Source organism: Hemitrygon akajei, chromosome 4 (genome assembly GCF_048418815.1).
Source record: "Hemitrygon akajei chromosome 4, sHemAka1.3, whole genome shotgun sequence".
NCBI classification, from domain to species: domain Eukaryota; kingdom Metazoa; phylum Chordata; class Chondrichthyes; order Myliobatiformes; family Dasyatidae; genus Hemitrygon; species Hemitrygon akajei.
Window position 1 is genome coordinate 75,580,430 of NC_133127.1, and position 27,396 is coordinate 75,607,825.

The following is a 27,396-nucleotide window of genomic DNA, read 5'->3' on the forward strand; positions in this document are numbered from 1 at the left end:
ATGTAGAAGGTTTAAGCCAGAGTGTCAGAAACGAGCCACGCTCCCGAATAATGGCTTCAAGACAAATTCAAGGAAATAAAGTTTATTAACAGTTCTGCAGAGCTGGGTGCCTTCAGAGAAGGGAACCCTGAACCTTACAGGGCAGCAGGTTTTATCCTTCTTCCTTACCCCTCCCCTCCCTGACTCGGGAGGTACACAGTGTTTTCCCATTCCATATTTGGAGTTGTTTTTTTACACATTTCTGTAAAACTAGTCCATATCTCAGGACTTCAATGATTCCACAAACAGTTAATCTTGTCAGGGCTTCTGCATTCATAATTAAATCACATTTGTTTTCTGACTTTAACCCAGACATAATTAAATCACATTTGTTTTCTGACTTTAACCCCGACCTCTTTCAGAAACGCACATCTTAATTTACTTCGACTCTCACACAGAGTAAACCTGGTGGTGATAGGAGCACTCGGAGCTGTGACACCTGGACTGGGAGAGTGGCTCCAACAAATCCCGGGGACAACATCTGAGATTTCAGTGCTAACATAATGCCACAGATGGAAAATTTCACAAGGAGCTAGGAAATTTGCCAGATGATGCACAGGTCTGTGCACACCACAGACTGTTCTGCGAAGTGACCTCACGTACCCAGAGTGGAGTCCTGTTGACACCAGGGCACCGGTTGTTTTCAGCAGTCATCATAGTCATTATCTGCAGCGATTACCATGTGTTTTGTTCTTATTCTCTGCTTCATGTTGTGAAGATGTCTTTTCGTTGAAAATGTCAAAAAGGCCTGCTGTTACCCCTGGGTAATAGTGAAAAGAAAAACGTTTATGTTTATCTATAACACAGAAAGTCAACTTGTTGAGAAAAGCTTGACAACGGTGTAAGTGTGAAGCATCTACAGAGGAGTAGGGCTTCGGAACGTCCACCTACAACCTGAAGAAACAAAAGGACAATCTTAAAGTTCTGTGCTGAAAGTAATTAACAGAAATGAATGAAAAGTAGAAAAACACTGCATAAAGTGAAAAATGAAGATCCCAATCATGTATTGAAAACTGAATTCATCAGCCTCTTAACAGTATGCATATCATGAAACAAGCAAAGATCTATCAACAAACTGAAAATTGAAGGGAATTGTGAATATTCAGCTGGCTGGTTGCAGAAATTTAAGAAAAGGTGCGGAATTAAATTTTCAGTGATTTGGGGTGATAAAGTGTTGTTCACAAAACAGCAGAAAAATTCATTGTGAGTTGGCCCAGATTGTACTGATGAAAATCTAACACAGTGAACAGCTGAATCGGTACTTACAGTAAGTGTGATGAACAAGTGTAAGACAAAGGCTGCTTACCGGTAACACACAAAGTCAGAGTCTGGAATGATGTCAGTAGCAAACAGCCACTGACTGTTCATCTAGGTGGCCAGGGTTGTGATAGCTTATCTTTCTGATGGTTCAATGTACACGTTACTGTTGCATGCACAAAATTATTAAAAATATTACATACATCTACCTTCAGGGTGTATGTATAAGCTGTATATGTAATGTAAATGGATTTTGCGTTTAGACTTGGGTCCCTTCCTCAAGTTATCTCATTATATAGATGCAAATATTCCAAAATCTGAAAAAAACACAAAACACTTCCAGCCCCAAGCATTTTGGAGAAGGGTGCTCAACTTGTGCATGTGATGGGGGCCACAGTAGCATAGTGGTTTATGCAATGCTATTACCGCTCGGATGTTCTGACACCGTTCTGTAAAGAGTGCTCTGGTTTCCTCCCACACTCCAAAGAGATACTAGTTAGTAGGTTGGGTGGTCACTGTAAATTGTCCCAAAATTAGATTAGGATTAACTGTTTGGGCAGCATGGCTCGAAGGGCTGAAATGGCCTATTCTGTGCTGTATCACTAAACAAAATAAAATAAATAATATATATATATAATATTTTGTAAATCCATCCTAATCTATCCTCCAATTCCTCCTGTCTAATATCTCTTGTTTCTGGACTAATCTTATTATACGTCTCACTTTAAATTATTGACTGTAAGCTGTTTGCATTCGGAACGAGCATCAATGAAGGAGGTTTGCATTATTTTTCCTTCAGCAAGAAGGCAAAGCTTTGTTAAGCTTTGAATGTGTGGGAGGTCTAACAGATGGTTTACAAGAGCTGGCAAAGTGATTGAGAAAAATAACACATGGTAATGAAAAAGGCACAAATCACTTAAACAAATAACTGACTTTCTCACATTGTGTTCATCTCTCTCCAATTACACTTTAGGTTTGATAAAGTTTCACTAGTACTGGTTTGGAAAACAACTTTGATTTTTCGGAGATGTCAAAACAAAAAAAAACTGAATAGGGGTAAAAATCAAAACAATCTATTCTATACTACTCTACATTGCACATTATTTCATGTATGATTGAATTAAATATCTGTACAGTCAGCCCTCCTTATCCGCGAATTCCGCATGCGCGAATTCAACCAACCACAAATCGAGAAAACCTGGAAGTGCTTTTCCAGCGCTTGTTGTTCGAGCATGTACAGATTTTTTTTCTTGTCATTATTCCCTAAACAATGCAGTATAACAACTATTTTACATAGCATTTACATTGTATTAGGTATTATAAGTAATCTAGAGATGATTTAAAATATACGGGAGGATGTGTGTGGGTTATCGTGGATCAGGATCGAAAAAAATCGGAAGTTCTCTTACGGGAGGTCAGCAGGAGACGCTCATGGAGTGAGTACTGTTTCAGATTCGCTCCATAACCTTTACTTTTTTTAACCTATGATCACCCTTATTTAATTTATTTTTACCTACACCAAAAGATTCTTGCTACTTTCTTGGACTTATCTTTAAGAGTTTATTGTGAATTTTTGAAGAAATGAATACAGAAATGGCTCTTAGATCTAAAGGGCGAGAACCTGGGAAGGATCCTAATGGCAACGGGAAGAAAAAGCAGACCGATCCTAAGCGTACTGAATTGACTTATGAAATGTTATTGGAGGTTTTAAATCAAAAATTTGAAGAACGACAAATTTTTAAACAAGATATAAAGGCTTTTCAAGATTATATGGATAAGACGGATTCAGTAGTTAACCAGCAGCAAGTTCTAATCGCAACTCTGCAAGAGGATGCTCGGAAGCGAGACTTGATAATTGAAAAACTGCAGCAGAACTTACTTTCGACGATTAAAGAGGTGGAAACACTTAAAGCCAAGAGTGTCGACTTTAAGAATCGGTCCAGAAGACAGAACCTACGCATACTTGGTCTCCCGGAAGGTATTGAACAAGGGGACCCCACGAAGTACTTTGCTCAACTTTTAAAGGATGCATTCCCTTCTGTATTCCCAGACAGTCCTCTGTTACTCAATCGCGCTCACAGAATTATGCGTCGATCACCGAGTGCTTCAGCTAAACCACCGGTTGTAATTGTCCGATTTCATTATGTGCATGTTAAAGAGCAACTTATTTGTGTGGCTCGGCGTGTAGGGATGGGCAAATTTCAAGATCACAATTTTCGATTAGTAGAAGATTTTAGTCCAGAAGTGATGAAGGCAAGGCTTCTTTTTAAACCTCTGATGTCTGAATGTTATGAGAAAAATCTAAAACCTGCGCTCTTATACCCTGCGAAGCTCAGAATATGGCCTCCGAATGCTCCACGTCGTGTGTTTCTTTCTACATCTGAAGCGAGAAGCTTTCTGAAGGAGAACTTCCCTACTGCTACGGATACTCATCTCTAATAAATGAGTGATTTTGATCGTGCAAGATGGTTTTTATTTCCAAAACCAGATTTTGTTTCTGGCTATTGGTGTAGGTTTACTCTATATTTTATACTCTAGTTAAAGTTTTTTTTTCGACATACTAATCTTTTTATTTTACTTACTTCAACCACTGTACTTTATCTTTGGTTATTATTATTAATCCTTCGAAGGTGAATTTTTAATCCTTCGAAGGTGAATTTTTTTTTTACTAAGATGGTTTTTTTCTCTAAAATATTTTTGGCTTTTTTTTAATTTCGCTTTTTTTTCCTCTCGTCTTCTTCCTATAATGCATCTCTTATCACAGTTTAAATATTTTTGGTTTGTTTGGGTTTTAACCCGATTTATAAGTTACTAGTGATTATATTCTTTTTGTTTTTTTTACTACCAATTATATTAAGAAGTTTGGTTTTAGTATAGTGATTATAATTTCTTTAGAGTTTGGGTGGATTTTTTTTTATCCTTTATATACGGAGTTGTCTTCTGCTGATATGGGGGTAGTTTTAGTTTCCTCTTTCCCTTTTCCCAGCCTATCCTTGGCTGAGGTGGTCTTTTTTTTCGTCTTGGGTGGGCGGGGGTGGGAGGACTTTTTCTAAATCTTATGTTTCTTATACCAGTTTTTTTCAGTTTTTTCATTTGGGCTGATTTTGAACTACAAAAATGTCCGCGATGTCGTCACTTCCGGGTCCACTCCTTATTTTTGTTCCTCTTCCGGGTGCATGAGTTCATAATTTGGTTAACCCTTTATTTACCAAAGGGTTGATTTCAGAAATATGGCTCAGACCATTAATTTTGTCTCTTGAAATACTAATGGCTTAAACCATCCGATTAAACGGAAAAAGATTTTCAAAGTATTCCAAAGACATAATGCTCATATTATTTTTGTACAAGAAACTCGTGTGAGTAAAGAGGACAATTATCGCTTTTTTAGGTTTTGGAGGAGTCAACAGTATCATTCGAATTCGAATGCCAAAGTAAAGGGAGTTTCAATTTTTATTGACTCCTCTATTGCATTTGTCCAACATGATATCTTTTCGGATCCAAATGGTAGATTTTTGTTAATTACTGGTTTACTTTTTAACAAAAAAGTTGCTATGGTTAATGTTTATGCTCCAAATGTGGATTGTCCTGATTTTTTTAAGTCCTTATTTACTTCTCTACCTAATCTAAATGAATATAAGTTAATAATGGGTGGTGATTTTAATTGTTGTTTAAACCCTTTGATGGACAAATCTATATCTACTCAGACTTTACCCAATAAGTCGACCACTTGTATTAACTCTTTTTTGACTGATAATGGAATTTTTGATATTTGGAGATTTCGGCATTCTAAGGACAAAGAGTTTTCTTTTTTCTCACATGTTTTATCATTCCTACTTGAGAATTGATTATTTTTTTATTGACTCTTGTTTTATTCCATCGGTAATTGGTTGTAATTATGATATTATAGCCATCTCTGACCATGCTCCATTAAAACTTTCTATTAAATTTACGGATACAGCTTCTAGTGCTAGACAATGGCGATTTGATTCTACCTTACTGCAAGATCCGGATTTTATTAAATTTATGAAGGAACAGATCGATTTCTTCTTTTCAACTAATTCCACGGATGATATTTCTTGCGGAACACTTTGGGACACTTTTAAAGCATATATACGTGGACAGATGATCTCTTACTCTGTTGGTCTGAGAAAACGCATTAAGAAGGAAACTCTTTTATTGGTTGATAAAATTAAAGAGATTGACAAGAAATATTCGATCACTCCTAGTAAGGAGCTTTACAAACAAAGGGTTGAACTTCAAACAGAACATAGTTTATTACTTACATCTTTGATTGAAAATCAATTAATGAAAACCAGATCTGATTTTTATATACATAGTGATAAATCGGGTAAACTGTTAGCTAGTCAATTGAAGAATGCTTTGGTTAAACGTCAAATTACTAAGATCCGTCAGCAGAATGGGGATCTGACAGTTAACCATGATGAGATAAATAAATCATTTCAAGATTTTTATACCTCCCTGTATCATTCCGAATTCCCTCATGATCGTAATACCATGTGTGATTTTCTTGGGAAATTGAATTTTCTAAAATTTCAATATTAGAAATTCCTATTAGGGATGCAGAAATTAAAGGGGTTATTTCCTCCATGAATCCTGGGAAAGCACCAGGTCCAGATGGGTATACAGTAGAATTTTTAAAATGTTTTTCCGCTACTCTTTCTCCTTGGTTATGCAGGGTTTTTGAAGAAGCAATTAGATTGGGCAATTTGCCACAATCTTTTTATAGAGCTTCCATTTCTTTAATATTAAAGAAAGATAAAGACCCTACTGACTGCGCATCCTATAGACCAATATCTTTATTGAATGTAGATTCCAAGATCTTTTCCAAGTTACTGGCGTCTAGGTTGGAGAAGGTATTACCCCAAATTATTTCGGAAGATCAAACCGGTTTTATTAAAAATCGCTATTCTTTTTTCAATGTTAGGAGATTATTGAATATTGTTTATACTCCTTCACATAGCACTTCAGAATGTGTTATTTCATTAGATGCGGAGAAACCATTTGATAGAGTTGAATGGCCATACTTATTTAATGTGCTGGAGAAGTTTAATTTTAGTCCGACATTCATTTCCTGGATTAAACTGATATATCATACTCCAGTAGCCTCGGTGCTTACTAACACTCAAAGATCTCCCTTTTTTCGTTTATTTCGGGGCACTAGACAAGGCTGTCCTCTTAGTCCATTATTATTTGATATTGCTTTAGAACCCTTGGCAATTGCTATCAGAGAATCACAGAATATTTTTGGTATTAATCGTGGGACAGATATACATAAGTTATCATTATATGCAGATGATTTATTATTATTTATTTCTGATCCTGAGAAATCCATTCCTGCAGTTTTATCATTGTTGGCTCAATTTAGTGATTTTTCTGGGTATAAATTAAATCTTAATAAGAGTGAATTGTTTCCTTTAAATAGACAGGAAATTAGTCTATTTATGGAAATTTACCTTTTAAATTAGTTAATGACTCTTTTACTTACTTAGGGAATAAAATTACAAAAAACTATAAAGACTTATTTAAGGTTAATTTTTTACCCTTAATCGATCAGATTAAATGTTTGTTTACTAAGTGGTCACCACTATCTTTATCTCTGATAGGTCGGATTAACGCTATTAAGATGGTTATTTTACCCAAGTTTTTATATATATTTCAAGTGGTACCAATTTTTATTCCGAAATCTTTTTTTGCTAATGTTGATTCAAAAATTTCCTCATATATATGGCAGAATAAAAATCCTAGGTTAGGTAAAATATATTTACAGAAGGCAAGGAAGGAAGGTGGATTGGCATTGCCTAATTTTAGATTTTATTATTGGGCAGTTAATATCCGATATTTGATATGTTGGTTAAAGGATTGGGATATATCTTTTAGCCCTCATTGGGTGAACCTGGAAATTAAATCTGTACAAGGATTTGCATTGGGTTCTATTTTAGGGACTTCTCTTCCCTTTGTTCTTTCTAAATTGCCGAAACGAATTGATAACCCGATAGTTAAACATACTTTACGTATATGGTTTCAATTTCGGAAATTTTTTGGGTTGACTCAGTTTGTTTTAAATATTCCTATTGTATCCAATTGCTTTTTTTATCCTTCTATTACAGACCAAGCTTATTCAGCTTGGAAGACTAAAGGATTACTACGATTTTCCGATTTATTTTTGGATAATTGTTTTATGTCTTTTGAGCAATTATCTAATAAATATAATTTGCCTAGATTTCATTTTTTTAGATATTTACAGATTAGGAATTTCTTAAATACTGTACTTCCTACTTTTCCAAATTTTGTGTCTTCAGGTATTTTGGAGAATTTGTTTGAACTAAACCCTTTTCAGAAAAGGCTAATATCAAAACTTTACAATATAATTATGAAGATACGTTCAGAGCCCTTTTATAAGACTAAAAATGATTGGGAAAGAGAACTTAACCTTACTATCCCTATTGAGAATTGGGATAAAATTCTTCAATTAGTTAATACATCATCTATATGTGCTAAACATTCATTAATACAGTTTAAAGTTGTGCACAGGGCTCATATGTCCAAGGATAAATTGGCTCATTTTTATTCCTATATAAATCCTATTTGTGACAGATGTCATTCTGAGATAGCGTCTTTAACTCATATGTTCTGGTCGTGTCCGCTTTTGAAAAAATATTGGAAAGATATTTTTGATATTATTTCTGCGGTATTGAACATTGATTTACAACCTCATCCGATTACTGCAATCTTTGGTTTACCAATGATGGACTCACTCCATTTATCCTCTTCCGCTTGTCGAAAGATTGCATTTCTTACACTAATGGCTAGAAGATCTATTTTGTTGAATTGGGAAGAAATTAATCCCCCTACTGTATTTCATTGGTTTTCTCAAACTACGTTATGTCTAAATTTAGAAAAAATTAGAAGTGGTGTATTTGATACTTCTATTAAATTTGAAAAGATATGGAGACCATTTATTCAATATTTTCATATGATGTAATATGACCCTGTTCCAAGCCTATTTGATTTTCCAGTTTCGATTTTATATATGTTGAGAGGATTGGAGTTGATGACACTGATGATTTTGTAGTTTTGTGAGATATTATAAACAGCCCTTTTTTTTCTTCCATTTTTTCTTTTCCTCTTTTTTCTTTTTTTGTTTTTTCCCCTTATTAGTTATTAGATTATTAGATTAGTTTTTTTTGCATAAGTTTTTTTCTTTTTCTTTTTTCTGTTTTTTTAAATTATATATTATGATATACCTAGGTTTGCCTTGTTTATTTGTATATTGTATCGTCCATGATTTGAGAATACTCATTTATACTGTAATCATTGCTTATGTATTCTTTCATGTTCAGTTGAAATGTGTATGTTTGTAATCCCATTATCTATGTATCAATTTTATTTTGTTGATATTAATAACAATAATAAAAAGATTGAAAAAGAAAGGAAGTTCTCTTACTAAGTAAGTCAGAACAGGTACATCCAGTATTATTTAGCGTCAGTTAGTCAAACGTTTGTCTTCGTATATACTATATATTTTACCTTTCTATGCATATAAAACACTTAAGAATGTATGTTTCAGCGCCGGGCTCGGGAACGGAAGTGACAGACCGCTCCCGAGCGCGCTCTCCACCGTGCTGGGTTGATGTAGAGGATCAAAAACCCCAAACCCCAATAATTAAACCACTGCGTTGCTTAGTAATAATTGTAGCTTTCATCGGGGTGGGGCCTTTCTCACTTTATCCTTTAAAATTGTTCTGATCGTTGACCGACGTAGCCTAACAATTTTACAATGACCAATGGCATTTCACCTCTTTCCGATCACTTTATTTTCAATCGTGATCGTGATTATTTTCATGAACAGTGCGGATTCAGAGCTCCGCCGTCGGATCCTAATGTCCACCGCATTGAGACAGGTTAAATAAGCTCTGGGGTTCCGCTGGGTCCTAAGGTCCACCGAATTGTAACAGGTTGAATAAGGGACTTGAGCATCTGTGTTTTTTGGTATCCATGAGGGGTCCCGAAACCAATCCCTTGTGGATAAGGAGGGCCGAATGTACTATATTTACATATTTCACACTCTACTATTCTGCTTATCTGCTGATGATTTTATCAGGGCAGCACAGAATCCACAATTTTGCTGAAAATACACAAAGCCCTATTTATGTTCATAGCCAGTCTTTACTGCAGTTATAATGGTAAAGAGAAGGCAGTTACCAAATAAAGTGTTATCCTTAGTGGAGATAAAACAATAGATTAGGTTGCTGAAAGTTCAATATATGGTCATTGAAGAGGAGATTGTCAAAATACAAAAAAAAAATTGGGGATATTCGGTTCATAGATCAAAAACATCTTGAAGGCAAAATTTATTGACCCTTCTCCACACCCCCCCCCCCCCCCACAACCCATTCCAATTGTAGTTCTCTGGGAGGACTTATGGTCTGAACAAGATTTTCAGAGAACTAGAATTGTTTGCACAATTCTATAAAGCAGAACAAACGGCAATTCAGTTGAAGGTAGATAGGGTCACATACAGGGTGTCATCAAAATTCAGGTTTGCATTATTCACAGTAAATGCACATGTAGTAATAATTAGTCACAAGTGTAAAAGAAATGGAAAGGTGAGATTTAGGATGCCTGGAGGATGTAAACTAGAATCACAAAAAAGAAGTAATACACAGCAAACACGAGGAAATCTGCAGATGCTGGAAATTCAAGCAACACACACAAAACGCTGGTGAACGCAGCAGGCCACACAGAGTCATTTGACATAGAATGGGTAACATCCGAACTTGGTGCTTACATTTTGTTATTATAATTGTGATCTCCAGACAATGCTTATAGCCTAATTAGCATTGACAAAAGCTGACAATTCTTCACTGCAACCAGTGCAACATTGGACATTGTCTCCATTTTGTCATTAAAGTCATTCTATGGAATTGGGTACTTGGATCACAGCTATTCAGGAACAAAAGCTGGCACTCCAGTTTCCCAATAAGCAACTAACTGTTTCAGTGAGATCCCCCAGATCTTAGGTTCCGCATGCTAGGCAGCTATAGAAAGTTAAATTGCACAGAATGCAGGGAGAATTTGCTAACTGAATGAACAATTGGCTTGATGGTAGAAAGCAGAGAGAGGGTGGCAGATTGTTTTTTGGATTGGAGGCCCATCACTACTGGTGTTCCCATCGTCAGTGTGAGGCCCATTGCTATTTGACATCTGTGTCAATGATTTGGATGAGAATACACAAGGCTTGGTGAGTAAGTTTGCAAATGACAATAAAACACTTGGCATTGTAGATAATGAAGGTAGTTATCACGTTACAAGATTATCTTGATTAGCTGTACAAGTGGACTGAAAGATAACAAGTGGCATTTTAGTCAGATGAGTGCCAGCTGTTGCATTTGGAAAGACAAATGAGGACAGAACTTCCACATTTATCAGTAGGGCCCTGGGGCATGTTGTAACAGTGAGAGTTACATCCCTGAAAGTGACATCACAGACAGACACAGTGGGGAAGATAGTTTTTGGCACATTGAACTTCAGCAATTAGGACTACAGGATCAAAATGCAGTGCTGAGGAAAATTTATAGACAATAGGTGCAGGAGTAAGCCATTCGGCCCTTCAAGCCAGCACCTCCATTCACTGTGATCATGGCTGATCATCCACAATCAGTATCCCATTCCTGCCCTCTCCCCATATCCCTTGACTCCGCCATCTGTAAGAGCTCTATCTAACTCTCTCTTGAAAGCAGCCAGAGAATTGGCCTCCACTGCCTTCTGAGGCAGAGCATTCCACAGATCCACCTTGTAACCTTGTAAGCATGGTTAAAATAATCAAATACATGAACTAATGCCAAACACACTTTAAGTTGTTTTACATGCTACGCAGTAGTATAATAAGTGTAGGAGTAAATTGTGTGAGTTTAAAGGGAGCTGAAACTATAAAAGTACTTGAAAGACCAATTCAGAAACACAACACATGGAAGTTTGCATTGTTTATCTATGTGGGTAGCAGTAACCCATTAACTCTATACTTATGCTACAATAACACACCAATATACCTGGCACCTGCCTGTGTTACAAGGTTCAAGCAAAGCTACAGATTCTTTAGAAGTGGACTTTAATCTAATTTCCGGAGCTTTGAAATGATTTGGACGCACGAGCTTAAGAAAACTCTTACCTTCCACTCTTACATTCTTGCCCTCCACCATTAGGCTCCATAATGAATCAGCCTGTATCCGGGGAAGTGATCACCCCTTCCTTTTAAACTGTTTGTGGTAACTTCTTTTTTATTCTTTCTACCTATCTTCTAATATTTATATCTGTGCACCTGTAATGCTACTGTGATGCTGTCATTTCCTCTGGGATCAATTAGGTATCTATCTATCTCGGAATGGATTCCTTGCTTTAGTGACATAATGTATCTTATGCACACACATGCTCATACTCTCGCTCAATTTCACACTCATGTTTTGCACTTTAAACCCCTAGTTCCGATGCCAATTGAATGTGTGAGCCAGATGTAAAACCTCCACTGTTTCTGAACAATATAATGATGGATTATTGTAGCTTTACTACAGGAAGGCAAAAGACAGGAAATTGTAGTCCGGTTAGCCTGAGTTCAGTGGTTGGGAAGGTATTGGAATCCATTATTAAGGATAAGATTTGAGGGTAATTGGAAGCACATGTTAAAATAGGCCAAGGTCTGTATGTTTTCTTTGCCTGACAAAGCTGGTGGAATTCTTTGAGGAAATGTCAGGGGTAAGTTTTCTACGCAGAGAGTGGTGAGTGCATGGAATGGACTGCCGGCGACAGTGGTGGAGGTGGATACGATAGGATCTTTTATGACTCTCCTGGACAGGTACATAGAGCGTAGAAAAATAGAGGGCTATGGGTAACCCTATGTAATTTCTAAAGTAAGTACATGTTCAGCACAGCATTGTGGGCCGAACGGCCTGTATTGTTTCTAAATAATAAGCAGGTGGATGTTGTTTGACAAGGTGCTGCACGTGAGTCTGCTTAACAAAATAAGAACCCATGGATAGATACTAGCATGAATAGAAGATTAGCTGACAGGTAGGAGGCAAAAAGTGGTAATAAAGGGAGCCTTTACTTGTTGGCTGTTGGTGACTAGTGTTGTTCTGAAGGAGATGGTGTTGGGACTGCATCTTTTCAGGTTATATGTGAATGATTTGGATGATAGAATTGATAGCTTTGTGGCCAAGTTTGCGAACAATACAAAGATAGGTGGAGGTGGGGGTAGGTAGTGTTGAGGAAGCAGGGAGTCTGAAGGACTTTGACAGATTAAGGGAATGGGCAAATGGAAAATAGTATAGGAAAGTGTATGGTCATGCACTGTGGTAGAAAGAATAAAGGCATGAACTATTTTCTAAATGGGGAGAAAATTGAGAAATCAGAGGTACAAAAGGACTTGGGAGCCTGTGCAGGTATTCCCTAAAGGTTAACTTGCTAGTCTGAGTTGGTGGTGAGGAAGGCAAATGCAATGTTAGCACTTGTTTTGAGAGGACTGGAATATAAAAGCAAGGATGTAATGCTGAGGCTTTATAAAGCATTGGTCAGACTGCACTTGAAGTATTGTGAGCAGTTTTGGGCTCCTTATCTAGGAAAAGATGTGCTGGCATTGGAGACTGTCCAGAGGAGGTTCACGAGAATGATTCCACGTATGAAAGTGTTAACGTCTGAGGTGCATTTGACGGCTCTGGCATATGCTTGCTGGAGTTTAGAAGAATGAGGGGAGGAGCTCATTGAAACCTATCAAATATTGAATGGCCGATATAGATTTCTTCAACCAGAGTGTGGTGAATACGTGGAACTCATTGCCACAGAAGGCTGTATAGGTCAAGTTATTTGGTATATTTAAAGCAGAGCTTGATAGGTTCTTGATTAGTAACGGTGTCTAAGGTTATGGGAAGAAGGCAGGAGAGTGGCATTGAGGGTTTTACTTTGTAGAAAGTAATGGCTTGTAAACCCTACTAAAACTGACGTGCATCCCATTTCATCTTTAATCTTAATTAGAATCTTTTATTTTTGTTCTTAAAATAGCCTTCTGTCGGTCATACCTGGACTTCTTGTATAGTTCTAAATCACCAGTCTTGAATGTGACAGATCTAACCGTTAGCACACTACAAGTCTCCTGATTCATCCATGGCTCTTGGTTTGGGTATTTTTTGGTATGTTCTCGAAGGCGCACTCTCATCCACACAGTTCTTGGTGAAGTCGATGACAACTGTGGCAAATTCATTCAGACTTAATTATGACTCCCTGAATACTGTCCAGTCCACCAACTCAAAGCAGTCTTGTAAGCACTTCTCGGCTTCCCTTGACCATACCTTCTGGTCCTTATCACTGGTGCTGTGGTCTTTAGTCTCTGCCTATACACCAGGAGTAGAAGTACAGGCAGGTGATCAGACATTCCGAAATGTGGGCATGGTAGGGTACAGTAAGCATTCTTGATGGTGGTACAGGTTGACCACCGATTTTCCGGCACCCTCAGTTCCTGAGCCTTTCTGGATTAAAAGAAGTCACACAATAATAATGACAAAAATGGACTGTAGAAACTTAAAAAGGATTATTAATCAAACAAAATTTAAATGTGAATTTATTAATTACTGTGCTTACAAAGAATGTTGCTTCTCGGTTATCTTTTTAAACATTTCATCCAGGCGAAGCTGTTTCATGTGATGGAATCTCTCCGTGGGTAATTTTTCTTGCATCAAATAAAAATTTATTAGCTCTTGTTCCATCATGAAGATATGTTTCTCTAACCCTTTGATTAAATCACTCTACAACTTATTTAAATTGTCAATAGTAAATCTTACAGTCTCATCATCATTGCTGCCATCCTCATCACTTACAGTGTTTTTATCAGCATTCAGAATACTGTCTATAATTTCCGAGTCTGCAAGGAGATGCACAACAAATGTTACATCGATGACAATCATCCACATGTGGATTTTCTTCCTTAAGACTACTTGTGATATCTTTGAAAGCAGGTCATATAACAGTTCGTGAATATATATAGCTAATCGTGAATAAATACTTTCTCCTTTGGTACACAAAACACTGTAAAATCATTGTCAAGCTTTTCTTCAGGCTCATCAAATGTCAAGTCCGGCCACAATTAATGCCAGCCATTCATTAGTGTTGAAGATTCTACCTTCTCTCATCCTCGAGCAATGAACCAAAGAACGTCCATCATGTTAAGTTCTTTAATAAATGTCTGTACAGAATTGCTAGCAGTCACCTCATCTCATTTCACAGGCGTTTCATGAAAAGTGAGTGATACTTGGCCTTCAGGGAGCGCAGTATTCCTTGGTTTTGGGGTTGGGTAAATGATGTACAGTATGGTGGTAAATAGACTGTAAAAACATTATTCTTACACAGGAGTTCAGCTTTGGGGTGAGCTGAACGGTTATCCAAAATAAGAAGAATTATGTAATCTTCAGTTAGCCTTACAGATGTGAACTGAGCTCTGGTTTCTGACACAAAATATTTTTCAAATCACTCTAATACAATCTCGGTAGTAATTCAGCCATTTTTATTTGCCTGATATGTTACTGGGTAAATTTTAACACCTTTCAAGGCCGTAAGGGCATTTACTTTTACCATTCACCAGTGGTTTACATCTGTGAGTACCTGCTACATTGGAGCACCCCAAAATGTTAACTCTGTCCTTAGATTGGTTGAATCCTGTGGGATCTTCTTCGTCTTCTGTTGCTAGTGTTTTCCTAGGTGTGCATCACCAGTTTCACCTGCATTATACACCTGCTCAGGACTGATGTTTTTGTCTGCTATGTATGAGCTTCGCAAAATAGTCCATGTACTTGGTAGCTCCTTCGTGGTTCGCAGACCATTTTTCTCCACACACTTTGTACATGGAAATTCTATGGTGCTTGTTAAACCTTTGAAGCCAACCTTCTCTATAGTTGCACACATATTCTTTATGGAACAACTTAGCTTGGTTCAATATCATACTACCCAACAAGTCGACTACTCCACTCTAATGCTGGCGAAACCATTCAATCATCACTCGATCATGCTCAACTTTCATAGTTTTTCTAATGCTCATTTGCTGCAGTGAATCACTGTTTGCATAGAACTGCAAATGTTTTTTCTCTTTGGTGCTTTATATCATACACAGTTGACAAACCAATGTCATATAAGTCCCACAGCTCACGCACAGAAACACCTTGGTCCAGGTTTTTCAATATTTCAACCTTCTCTTGGATTGATATGGACTGATCTTTACATTTGACAGCACAGCTGGTACTTGCACTTGTCTTAGAAGCCATTGTTAGGATTGAAGTTATGTAAACAAAGCACAAAATATTGGGACCATGAACAACATGTGCAATGTAAATAATAAAAATAGCATGCTTTTGTCAAAATCAGTCTCGCCACAGTTGGTGCTGCGTGTGCTTCATACAATGCCATCTGGTGGCTGCCGAGTAAACTATGTCTCGTAACTTAATCCGAATTAAAAGAGAACCATCAGTTTCCAGAAAATCGGAGGTCAACCTGTATAACAGTGGTTAAATGTATTGTTTTTATTAGCTACTCTGGTTCCACAAGTGATATATTGGTGGTAGTTATTCAGAGACTTTTTCAAGATGGCCTGGTTAAAATCTCTCACAATGATAGGGAAAGCATCAGTGTGCACAGCTTCATGCCTGCTGATTACATTACTCAGCTCCTCCAGTGCCTGCCCAGTATTGGCCTGTGGTGGAATGTACATCACTACCAGGATGTGGGCAGAAAACTCTCTCAGCAGATAAAATGGACGGCATTTGACTATTAGATGTTCAAAGTTGGGCGAACAAAACTGAGACAGAACTCCCACGTTGTGCACCACGATGAGTTAATCATAAAGCATACTCCATCTCCTCTGCCTTTAAAAGACTGAGCTGTCCCGTCTTTGCAGAGAGTGGTGAAGCACTGTATCCGAATTTGTGGGTGTGCGCCATGTTTCCGTAGAGCAAAGTGCACAACAGTCCCTGATGTCCCTCTGATACAGCAATATTTTATTTTACAGAGACTGTACATTTGCCAGCCGGATAGTTGGGAGAGGAAGTTTAATGCCTCTGTGTTTCAATCGAACTTTTAGACTGGCACAGCGACCTCGCTTCTATTTTCATAAAAGGGGAACTGTACTTGTGACCCAAGTCTGTTGTCCAAAGTTTGTCAATTTTGAGTATTGATAGATTTTTTTTAAAAACCTCGTAAAATGATGCTGCTTACTGGGAAATGTGGCTGTGAACATGAACTACAGCTGCAGTAGTCCTAAATGAGAATATTTATTGATTCCCATCGGTGCTGCATGCAAAGAGTTGCCACCTAATGGTGCCATCTTACTGGAAGTTTGGAAATTATCAGGATAAGTAAATTAGTTGGTTTCCTCGCCCAGGCCAATGCCAGCAGTTTTGATCATACTTGTTCAATGCAGGTCATAGGCATTCTCAACCACACAGCAGAAACCAAGCCCCCTCAGCAAATCCTCTGGTCTTAACTCCAGCATGCAAAGAGATTTTCCAACAGAACACTTCAAAATCTCCTTGAGGGGAAAAAAACTGCAATGTCCTCAGCCAGTAGTGGGTACCTCTGAAGCATTGCTACTCAAGTTGAAGAAAGAGCTTGAACACAGGAGCTTGCTGGGTCATGTACAGACAGCAGGCCAAGCATACAACCTCCTAAATTACACATCTATCCTTTTTGAACCCTCTGAACCTAGTCCTGAAAGAGCTCCCCAAAAAGAAGCACCTTCCTGTCATGTGAATCAACAAAACTGCAGGGAGCCAATAGGAGCCCACTCACATTTTTGCCTATGAGTTAATATGGGAGCTTATCCATTGAGTGTGAAAGATCTGTAATGTGCTGAAGGCAGTGTTATAAAGGTGATCTTCAGGGATATTCCAAATATGAACAACTTACTAATGGGGAGAACTAGAATATTAAGTGAGTGATTTCAATGGATTTTCCACTAGGCTGGAATTTCAGAATCAAATAGGTTTATAAAAGGCAATTGTCATTTCAGCATGAAAATTGGTATTGATAATTGGTTTATTGTTTTCATGTGTACGATACACTGAAAAGTATAAGAGTTAAGACAGAGAATCATATAACAGTTAAGACATATAACGATGCAGTAACATTGCAAATTGGGAATAGCAATTTCAGGGTGAACTATAAATTAAAGAACGATAATCTTATCATGTGGAAATTTATTCAGTGTGGATTTGGAGGCTGTAAAAGGTCAATTCAGTTTTTCCATTAACTGTAAAGATATGGGCTGAATCATACTACCGATAACCATAGCAGTATACTCTTATCGCTGGAGTCACTAATGAGCACAGCGACAAAGTGGCAGCTCACTGAAGACAGGTTGGATCCATATGGTCCAGCAGGTCTTTGTAGGAACAGTGAATAGGACCACCAACTCTGTAGAAAACACATGTGCTTTATTTATTTCACTTCAATTACCGTAGATTCCGGACTACAGAGCGCACCTGATTAAAAGCCGCTGGCTCTAATTTTAAGAAATAAAATCAATTTTTTACTTGTAAAGGCCGCACCGGATTTTCGGCCGTAGGTGTCCCACGTTGTAATATGAGATATTTACACAGAAAGATATTACACGTGAGGATTTTTTAACTTTTAATTAAATCCATATGGTAACAAAAACAAATACATATTGCAAATGCTTTTTTTCGAACCGTGCCCGTAACGCGGCTACTTTTAAATATACGTTGCGTATACTTCTTTACTGAACAACATTCCAATATCTCCTAACGACTGGTAAAAAATATATATACTGCAGCCTACCAGGAAAAGTTATTGATCGCCTTTAACTTAAAAGCAGCGTTTTCGCTCCGCCGTCCCGTTTATCGTAAACGGCATTTAAAAGCAGCGTTTCGCTCAGATCTAATGCCGCTCGCGTAATGCCGCTCGACCCCCGCCGTCCCGTTTTATCGCAAACCGGCGTTTTCCCACAAGACGCGGCGAAACCGGGTGTGACGTCATAGCATCCCGCGATGTAGTACAGAAAACAAATATAGTTAAAACTCTTCTAACTTTAACTAGAAAATGAATTACTAAGCGAAAATATTATAAACTAAATAACTGCCATAAGGCAGCACAATGCTTCGAGTGTTTTCCATGTTGATGAGGGTGAGTACAAATGACTGATTTACAATAATTTAATTGTGAAAGTGCGCTTGATTTATCGTACAATTTCATTGGACCTCTGTGAACTACTCATCAATTTTATTGGTCTACTGTTACGAGGCAAAATGTTTACAAGGCGGCATGAAAAAAAATCATGCATTAGCCGCTCCGTTTTAAAGGCCGCAGTGTTCAAAGCTGTTCAAAATGTGAGAAAAAAGTAGCGGCTTAAAATCCGGAATCTACGGTAAATTGTTTTAATTATTTGTTTGTGTTTAATGTGCTCTTAATTACATTTACTCTAAGTTTTAAATAATTTAATGGTCTTTAATAATCTTCAGCTATCAGTGGCATTGACAAACTATTAAAAAACCTTCAACTACCAGCAAATTGTCATAGGAAGTAGAAAACAGAAGCAAGATCAGGCCATTTGGACCACATACTATGGCATTCAACAGATCAGCACCACTTCCTCACATTACTCCTGACTATCTTAATATTTAAAAATCCATCCATCCATCTCTTGCTTCTTCTCCTATTCAACCATCCATCACCAACATTTTTGACAAATTACAGTTAATTTCATTAATCTTTGGTTTGTTTTTTCCCACCCTTTGCAATTTTGCTCAGCCCCATTCTGGCAGCATCATCGTACTGACATGAGCAGCCCCTCTTCAGAGCAGAGGTTCAGAGCCACCACTCTGCCCTCTCACACTATCTTACTTAAGGAAAACATAAAAGCTAAAGCAGCCATGAGCAGGAATAAGCCTGGTGGCCCCTCGTGCCTTCCATGCAATCCCATCATGGCTGATCTGCCCCCTGGCTTCATTTCCTTTCTTGTGCCAGTTTACTAAAGTTCATAATTCCATGATCTTCCAAACTTTATCAACTTCGTCTTTAAATACCCCTAATGATCTGGCCTCCACAAGCCTTCAGTAAAGAGAAATACAGAGAATTGCCACCTTCTGTGGCATGGGAACACCACACCACATATACAGATTTATTCTGCCTGCCGACTTCTCCAGACAGGAAGGGTTGGATTTTGCCCCACGTTATATGGATGTCTGGCCAATCAGCAACACACATAGAAATGGGTGCACACAATAGTCATTAAACTCTTCAGACAGTATGATTAAATGATGTCTGCATTATGAAATGGCAGGAATTTAATCGCATTATACAATCAAGTGCCTGCTTTCAACCATCATCCTGTTAACATCCAAATAACTATTGAAAACATTGGCTTAGAAATTAGAAAGATTAGAAAGCTTGCACTATAACCATGCCCCTACTTGTTTTTCATGTTTTGTGAAATAAATTTAGTGCTTAAATTGCACTAACTGTGCTGTTTTTCTTTGTAGTAATGAGCAGAATCAGGAGTGAAATAGAATAGGAAATACTGGAAATACTCAGCAGGTCAGGCAAAGTGTTGGCCCCAGAATCTTTAACACCACACATTCTGTTACGTGTGTGTGTGTGTGTGTGTGTGTGTGTGTGTGTGTGTGTGTGTGTGTGTGTGTGTGTGTGTGTGTGTGTGTGTGTGTGTGTGTGTGTGTGTGTGTGTGTGTGTGTGTCTGTGTGTGTGTGTGGTCAATGTTCAAAAATTCAGAGTGGAATTGTTTGCTGTACAACAATGCCATCTTGTAAAATAGCCCAAATTCACAAACAAAATCAATCATCCGTCAGTGTCCCCTCCAAGCCAACATCCCCAGCAAAGAGGCCTCAGTCAACCCCAATTGGTAGATCACACCATACATCACACCTGACTACCCAAACATACAATTTCTTCCTAGTTCTGTCACGGCAAGAAGTTACCGGCAAGGAGGTCAAAGTGATTCAAGGTTATTCTCAAAGACGTCTTGAAAAGGTACAATATCTTCACCAACCTTTGGGCTAGCGATACTCAAAATGGAGAAAGAATGTTGGATTAGCGACTGAGAACATTGCGAGCATACAGAAGTGCATTGTAAACAGTAGAAGGAGCATACTATCTGCCAAACCACATATCAGCCAACTCAGAACCCACAGAAGTTCAATGGAAACAAGTCTCCCTCAACTCGAAGGAACTGCCTAATAAGAGAGGTTGCTGCTTCTGCTGTTCAGTGCTCACATAGTCCCAGATTGTTACTGCACCAGGGTGAACCACTTGTTTACTATCCACACATTAAAATCCGTTAGTAATAGATGTGTTTGAAGATTCAATGGCCAGTTAACTACAGCAACATGTGATTTTGTAGAAGTATTTATTTTTGTTAATGGTCCTAAACTTCTATCCAAGTGAAATTTTTAATTAAATTAGTCACAAGATTACTGACACATGGCAGCAATCTACGCTCTTTGATCAGATCCATTCACAATTGGTTTGCAGAATGAAAGCAACTACGGAAAGTTTGGCCCTTAGATGCACTACAGCTTCAAATATAAATTGCTTAAAAATTCTTACACCAATATTTAATTTATCACATCCTGTTGCAGGTTTTGCACAATGTTTGCCTTGTCTAATTAATGATTTTTGACAGAATGAAAAATGTTTTGAGTTACAAAAGGCTATTCTCTTGCTTTTTTCTAGATAATATCACAGCACCAGAATCTGCTAATTGCGAATCCAGAGAGCACAATAAATTTCACATTGCTAAGCAATGATAATGCCTTCCTGAACTACCACCCAAACTACTTTACACAGAGGACTCTTACTGCCAGATTTCAGATGAACAATACAAAGCCACCACACGTACAGATGATCCGCAAACCAGTGCTCACTGTTATGGGGCTGTTGGCATTATTAGGTAAGTACATTCTTTGTTTTAGTTTCCATTCTGAGCTGAGTTGACTGATCTTAATTACCTAATAACCTAATGGATGATCACCTGCGTTTCTCAGATTAGGAAGGAAACAATAAAGCTGATGGTGTGCTTGGACGGGCAAGGATTAGGTTTAGCCTCTGCAGTTGCGTTGTTTGCCTACTGCTGTTCTCACGGCTCGGACATGATGACCACCTGAGTAGGCAATGAGTAGCTTGGTGGCCAAAAAACCATAAAGCAATCAGATCAATGGCTTCAGTTGAAGCTGAACATGGAAGTAACTTCTAAAAATAAAAAAAACAATTAAATTTATTTATACTTGCAATTACTACTATTCTTAGTTGCAAAGATTAGATATTTACAAAACCAAGCCATTAAAATGAGATTGGTGTTGATGCTGCACCAATGGTGAATACAAGATATCATGAATTATGATTAATATATCAGTTCTGTTGCAAATCTTTACACAATATCTAATGTTAATTATCACCTAATGTATTGGCCAACACCATTTGTCAGTTTAATGTGTATACCAAAAATGGAAATATCATGGGTTTTTGACATGCAGTTTGTGGCTAAGTATATACAGGGCAAAGTTTAACTATGATCAATCATAAATGCACACAAGCTCCTTAATTAGATCCCCATTTATGCCTGCAGCGTCAGCTTAATAAATACTTTTAGTGGAACCACAATACTATCGAGCAGTTTCAGGTGGGAGGTTGCTTTAAAAGTGCAAGAAGATGCTCATTCATTCGTTAATTTTGTGCCATGTCGTATGACGTGGGCAATCGTGGTCTTTCCAGTGATAGTTCTTGCCAAATTTTTCTACCGAGGTAGTTTACCATTGCCTACTTCTGGGCAGTGTCTTTACAACATAGATGACCCCAGCCATTATCAATACTCTTCAGAGATTGTCTGCCTGGCGTCAGTGGTCACGTAACCAGGACTTGTGATCTGACCATCCACCACCTACTCCCATGGCTTCATGTGACCCTGATCGGGGGTGGGGGGTGTCTAAGCAGGTGCTACACCTTGCCAAAGGGTGACCTGCAGGCTACTGGAGGGAAGGTGCGCCTTACACCTCTTTTGGTAGAGACATAACTCCACCCCGCCACCCAAATAGATGCATAGTTATAAAAATAAGCTGTAGCTATTCAATTAACACCTTGAGACATTTTGGCAGGTCTGAATGTGTCTCAGATTTAACAGCAGTTACAACAAGTTAACAGGCTCAGCCCGCCACTCCCACATCATGTGCCAGATATTGAATCCAACCCTATAGTATGTCTTTGTTTCTGTAGTACAGTAAAATCTTGTTGTTCTGGCACTATACAGACCAGCAAACCACAGTAATTGACATCTCAGCAAGAGCAGTCAAACTGACAAAGGAATAACGCCTGGGAGCTGTAAGGCCAGAATCAGGTAGGTATTAAGAATATGCTCAAGGCAACACCGTGGGAGTGCTTGAGCCTTAGTCAGAACAACACTGAAGGGCTGCTGGGCCAACTTCCAGTTCATCAATAACCATCAGGTCCAGCAATGCCATTTAAGCTATATTAACAGATTTTACAATGTATCACATCTTTGGGGGTAATTATAAAAACTTCTATTCACACGCTTTATGCACAACATGCAGTTGTTGTGCAATTAATGAAAATGGCCATCTCTTCCAATTTTATTCAGTTTAATTATATTAATTTAAAAATTCCATGCTTACTGCTTGAGGAAGGGAATTCTGCTCAATCAGCTCAACTCTTATTTATAATGAACCCAAAAGAACTTTCTGCAAAGTTATTGTGCAAAGCACATCAAGAGGAAGTAGAAAGTAGACTTTTTAAAGATTTTAATGTTTTGATGGAAGAGAGTTTTAACCTGAGTTATTGGGTACTCTGGGTGAGCCATGCATTTTACACTCTTCCAATCAAGTTAATTTCTACTTAGTTCTGTGTTTCTGCTAAAATGTCTAAAATTATCTTTGGCTGAAAATGGCAAGAGCCCTGTTCTGTGGTTGATGAGTCATGGATATCTTGTATTTACAGATATAAGCACACATTTCATTAAACATTTATGCTGACTGAGTTCCAAACATTCAATCCACCAATCTCTGAGTGCTCATTGTTTAGGGGATGGGATGTTTATCCAGTTAAAAAACAATTAACATTTTATGGAACTGTTTAAAAAAGATCCTGCATATTTGATTGTTGGGAGGTATAATTTTCCAATTAGACTGGACAGCAATTTTTTTTCAAAAGTGTTGCTTCCTTAGTTTTTTTTTTAGTTTATGATAGACCATTTGAAGCTGAACACAAATATAATTTCAGACTACTTGTATCACGTAAGAACTTGGAGAAACAAGAAATTAACTTTTATTGACTACAATACGTTTAATTGCATAACAGTGCTGAAGCTTTGCAATAGTTAACTAAGATGAAAATATTTTGTTGATAATTTTTGTTTGTACTCAGTGTCTGAGGCATCTCGTTTAAGTGTCCAACAATATTCAGTCAGTATTGATGGGTTCCAGTTGCCCTGATATCATTTCTCTATGACTACAATGTCCTGGTGAAACCTTTCACCATGCTCATCACTGACAGAGACAGATTTGCAGGGAAGAAGTCTAAATGGGAATGCAGAAAATTAATCTTTAGTGACATGTTGCACTTGATGGTTTTGTATGCTTGAAGCATGTTGTCAACCAGTTGCACCTAGTTTGGTGCTCTGTAGTTGCCAAGAAAATTGACTGCAATGTCCTTGAATGCCTTCCATGCAATTTTCTCCGGTCTCACTAGAAGTCCCGCAAATTGCCTGTCACTGATGACCTGTATTTGTAAACCAACAAAAATACCTTTCTTAATCTTGGCATCAGTTATTCTGACTTGAATTATGAATTGAAATAATAAATATAGGCAATTTCAAAAAAAGGTGTGTGGTAGGGAAATTTCATGGCAATTTTCATGGCCAGTAGCCCAAGATCCATAAGATATTCCCAAAAGTATTGAGGAAGCAATATCTTCGTTGCCCAGTATATATTGTCATGGCAAATTAAAGTAGGTGATACCTAATGCTGCAGCAAAGGTTCGCTGGAAGGATATGTATGCTGGCATTAAAAGACAATCTCTCCGTTGGAGAGAAGTGTAAGATACCTGGGGAGCAATAGCAATAAGCCAGCATAGAGAGAGTCGCAGAAACCCTTAGAAGCCTTTGAAAAATGAGAAGCAGGAGTTTGTGCAACGCACTCAAAATGCTGGAGGAACTCAACAGGCCAGGCAACATCTATGGAAAAAAGAACAGTCAACATTTTGGGCTGAAGCACTTCGGCAGGACTGGAGAAAAAAAGCTGAGGAGTAGATCTGAGGGATGGGGGAGGGAATTGAGAACCACCAGGTGATAGGTGAAACCTGGAGAGGGAGGGATAAAATAAAGAGCTGGGAAGTTGGTGAAAAAGACAGAAAGCCATGGAGGAAAGAGAAAAAGGGGGCAGAGGAGTACCGGAGGGAGACGATGGGCAGGCAAGGAGATAGAAGATGAGAGAGGGACAGGGGATGGGAAATGGTGAAGGGGAGGGTAGGCATTACTGGAAGTCTGAGAAATCGATGCTCATGCCATGAGGTTGGAGGCTACCCAAACGGAATGCGTGAGATGGAAGAGATGCAGTTGAGGGCAGCATTGATGGGGAAGGAAGGGAAGCCCCTTTCTTTGAAAAAGGAGGACATCTCCTACGTTCTAGAATGAGAAGCCTCATCACCCATTTACCTGTCTTATGCAAGTGAGGGCTAACTACCTCCCCGTAGCTCCTATCTCTCAGATGTGGCGGAGACGGAGGAATTGAGAGAAGGGGATGCCGTTTTTACAAGTAGCAGGGTGGGACAAGGTATAGTCCAGGTAGCTGTGAGAATCTGTTGGCTTATAGTAGACATCTGTGGATAAGCTGTCTCCAGAGATAGAGACAATAAGATCGAGAAAGGGAAGGGAAGTGTCAGAAATGGACCAGGTGAATTTGAGGCCAGGATGGAAGTTGGAGGCAAAGTGGAAGAAATCGATGAGTTCAACATAGGTGCAGGAAGCAGCACCAATGCAATCGTCGATGAAGCGTAGGAAAAGTGCGGGACAGTCACCAGTGTAGGCTTGCAACATAGACTGTTCCGCGTAGCCGACAAACAGGCAGGTATAGCTGGGGCCCGTGCAAGTGCTCATGGCTACCCCCTTTGTTTGAAGAAAGTGGGAGGACCCAAAGGAGAAATTATTTAGAGTCAGGATAAGTTTCACTAGACGGAGGAGAGTGGTGGTGGAGGGGGACTGGTTGAGTCTGGTGTTCAGAAAGAAACGGAGAACTTTGAGGCCTTCCTGGTGGGGTTGGAGGTGTATAGGGACTGGACATCCATAGTAAAAGTAAAATGATGGGGGCCAGGGAACTTCAAATCCTTGAAAAGATCAAGAGCATGTGAAGTGTCGTGGATGTAAGTGGGAAGGGACTGAACTGGGGGGATAAGACAGAGTCGAGGTATGCAAATATGACTTCAGTGGGGCAGGAACAAGCTGAAACAATGGGTCTATCTGGACAAGCAGGTTTGTGGATTTTGGGTAGGAGGTAGAAACGAGAGGTGTGGGAACTATGAGGTTTGTGGCTGTGAATGGGAGATCTCCAGAGTCAATAAGGTTGGTGATGGTGTAGGAGATAATGGCTTGGTGTTTCTTAGTGGGGTCCTGTTCAAGGGGTAAGTAGGAGGAGGTGTCTGAGAGTTGGCGCTGGGCCTCAGCGAGGTAGAGGTCAGCAGAAGTTTGTCTTAGACGAACAGCACTAAAAGTGAAATTAAATATTATCAGTACATCATCTTCAGTGGAAGTGAATTGTAGAAAGGAAATGAATCACATTTAACACAAACAACTGGGGTTGAATTTCCAAAGCCAAAATTTTAATCTTACTCTGACATGACAGCTTGGACAGTATAAATATAAGCACTGTTGGAGGTGCAGTGGGTAGCAATGCCAGCAGGAAACAACATCTTCCTGTAAATCTTCGTGAAGCATTGCAAGGTACGAGTGTTTGCCTGCTAGCCCACAGACTCACACAGCTCTGTCAACTACATTCCCTCACATCCAGCTTCCAATAAGGACAATCCTATTCTCCATATCTGTTCCGTTGACAAGAATTTGCACAGCAGTGTCTTTATAATGTGTTCCTTTTCCCCAGCCTGAACAAGACTGGAGGGCTCTTTTGTGTTCACCTTCTACCTCACCAACATCTCATTCAATGGACCATCTCCAGTGCTATTGGACTATGAGACATATCTTCCCTCCCTGCTGTTTCAGTGTTCCAAAGGAACCTTTCTCTCTGAAGCCCCTCGTTCATGCTTTCATCTCCACTGACCACTGTCCTTTTCAGTACACTTCCCCTGCAGACACGGGAGGTGCAACAGCTTCACTTTCACCCCCTCCTTTCCCACCAGCAGTGAGCCAAAGCAATCCTTAAAACAAACTCTGTTTTTAGGACCATGCAGTGTGCAAATTAGCATGCTAACTGCACAATCATGTGGTTGGCTTCATTCTGTATCTCTGAACCCCTTGTCATCTAAGCCAACACAAAACAGGGCTGGGTACTGGAACACATTCTCTTCTCCATTTTTCTAGCAGCTATAAAAAAACCTGATACATCTGCTGTAGGACATTGCCATCCAACATCAGGTCTCTATCAGCCTGTACCCAGCCAATAATTGGTTGGACCCAACAAAGAAGTTAGTGACAATGAGGAAATTGAATTTTACCTAGTTTGGCAGCCCTCTCTGCCTGAGAATAACCATAGCTGTTTGGATTCAACACTGAATCTGTTCAGCTACCTTGCCTTCGCACACCAAGTATTCAATATTCACAAAATATTTTTAAAAATGCAAATATGGTGGTTTAAAACAAGAGCAAAAGATTCTGGGAATACTTAAGTGGCCAGGCTCCATTTGTTGGAAGGGAAACCGAGTTTCTCTTTCAGGTTCACATTCTACAGGGATTGTATTGAGAGCATCCTGAGCAGCTGTATCACTGCCTGGTTCAGAAATTACACCATCTCGGATCACAAGACCATGTAGCGGATAGTGAGGTCAGCTGAAAAGATCATCGG

The 27,396-nt window shown here is 38.8% G+C and overlaps 1 protein-coding gene across 2 annotated transcripts in view; it reads left to right on the top strand.

The window, feature by feature from the left end:
- Window positions 1–27,396, top strand: part of idua (alpha-L-iduronidase) — a 229,322-nt gene that overhangs the window by 148,925 nt on the left and 53,001 nt on the right. For both annotated transcript variants that reach the window (XM_073042871.1, XM_073042872.1), the window contains one exon: window positions 21,053–21,269. In XM_073042871.1, coding sequence (XP_072898972.1) covers window positions 21,053–21,269 — 217 coding nt within the window. The remainder of the gene's footprint in view (window positions 1–21,052; window positions 21,270–27,396) is intronic.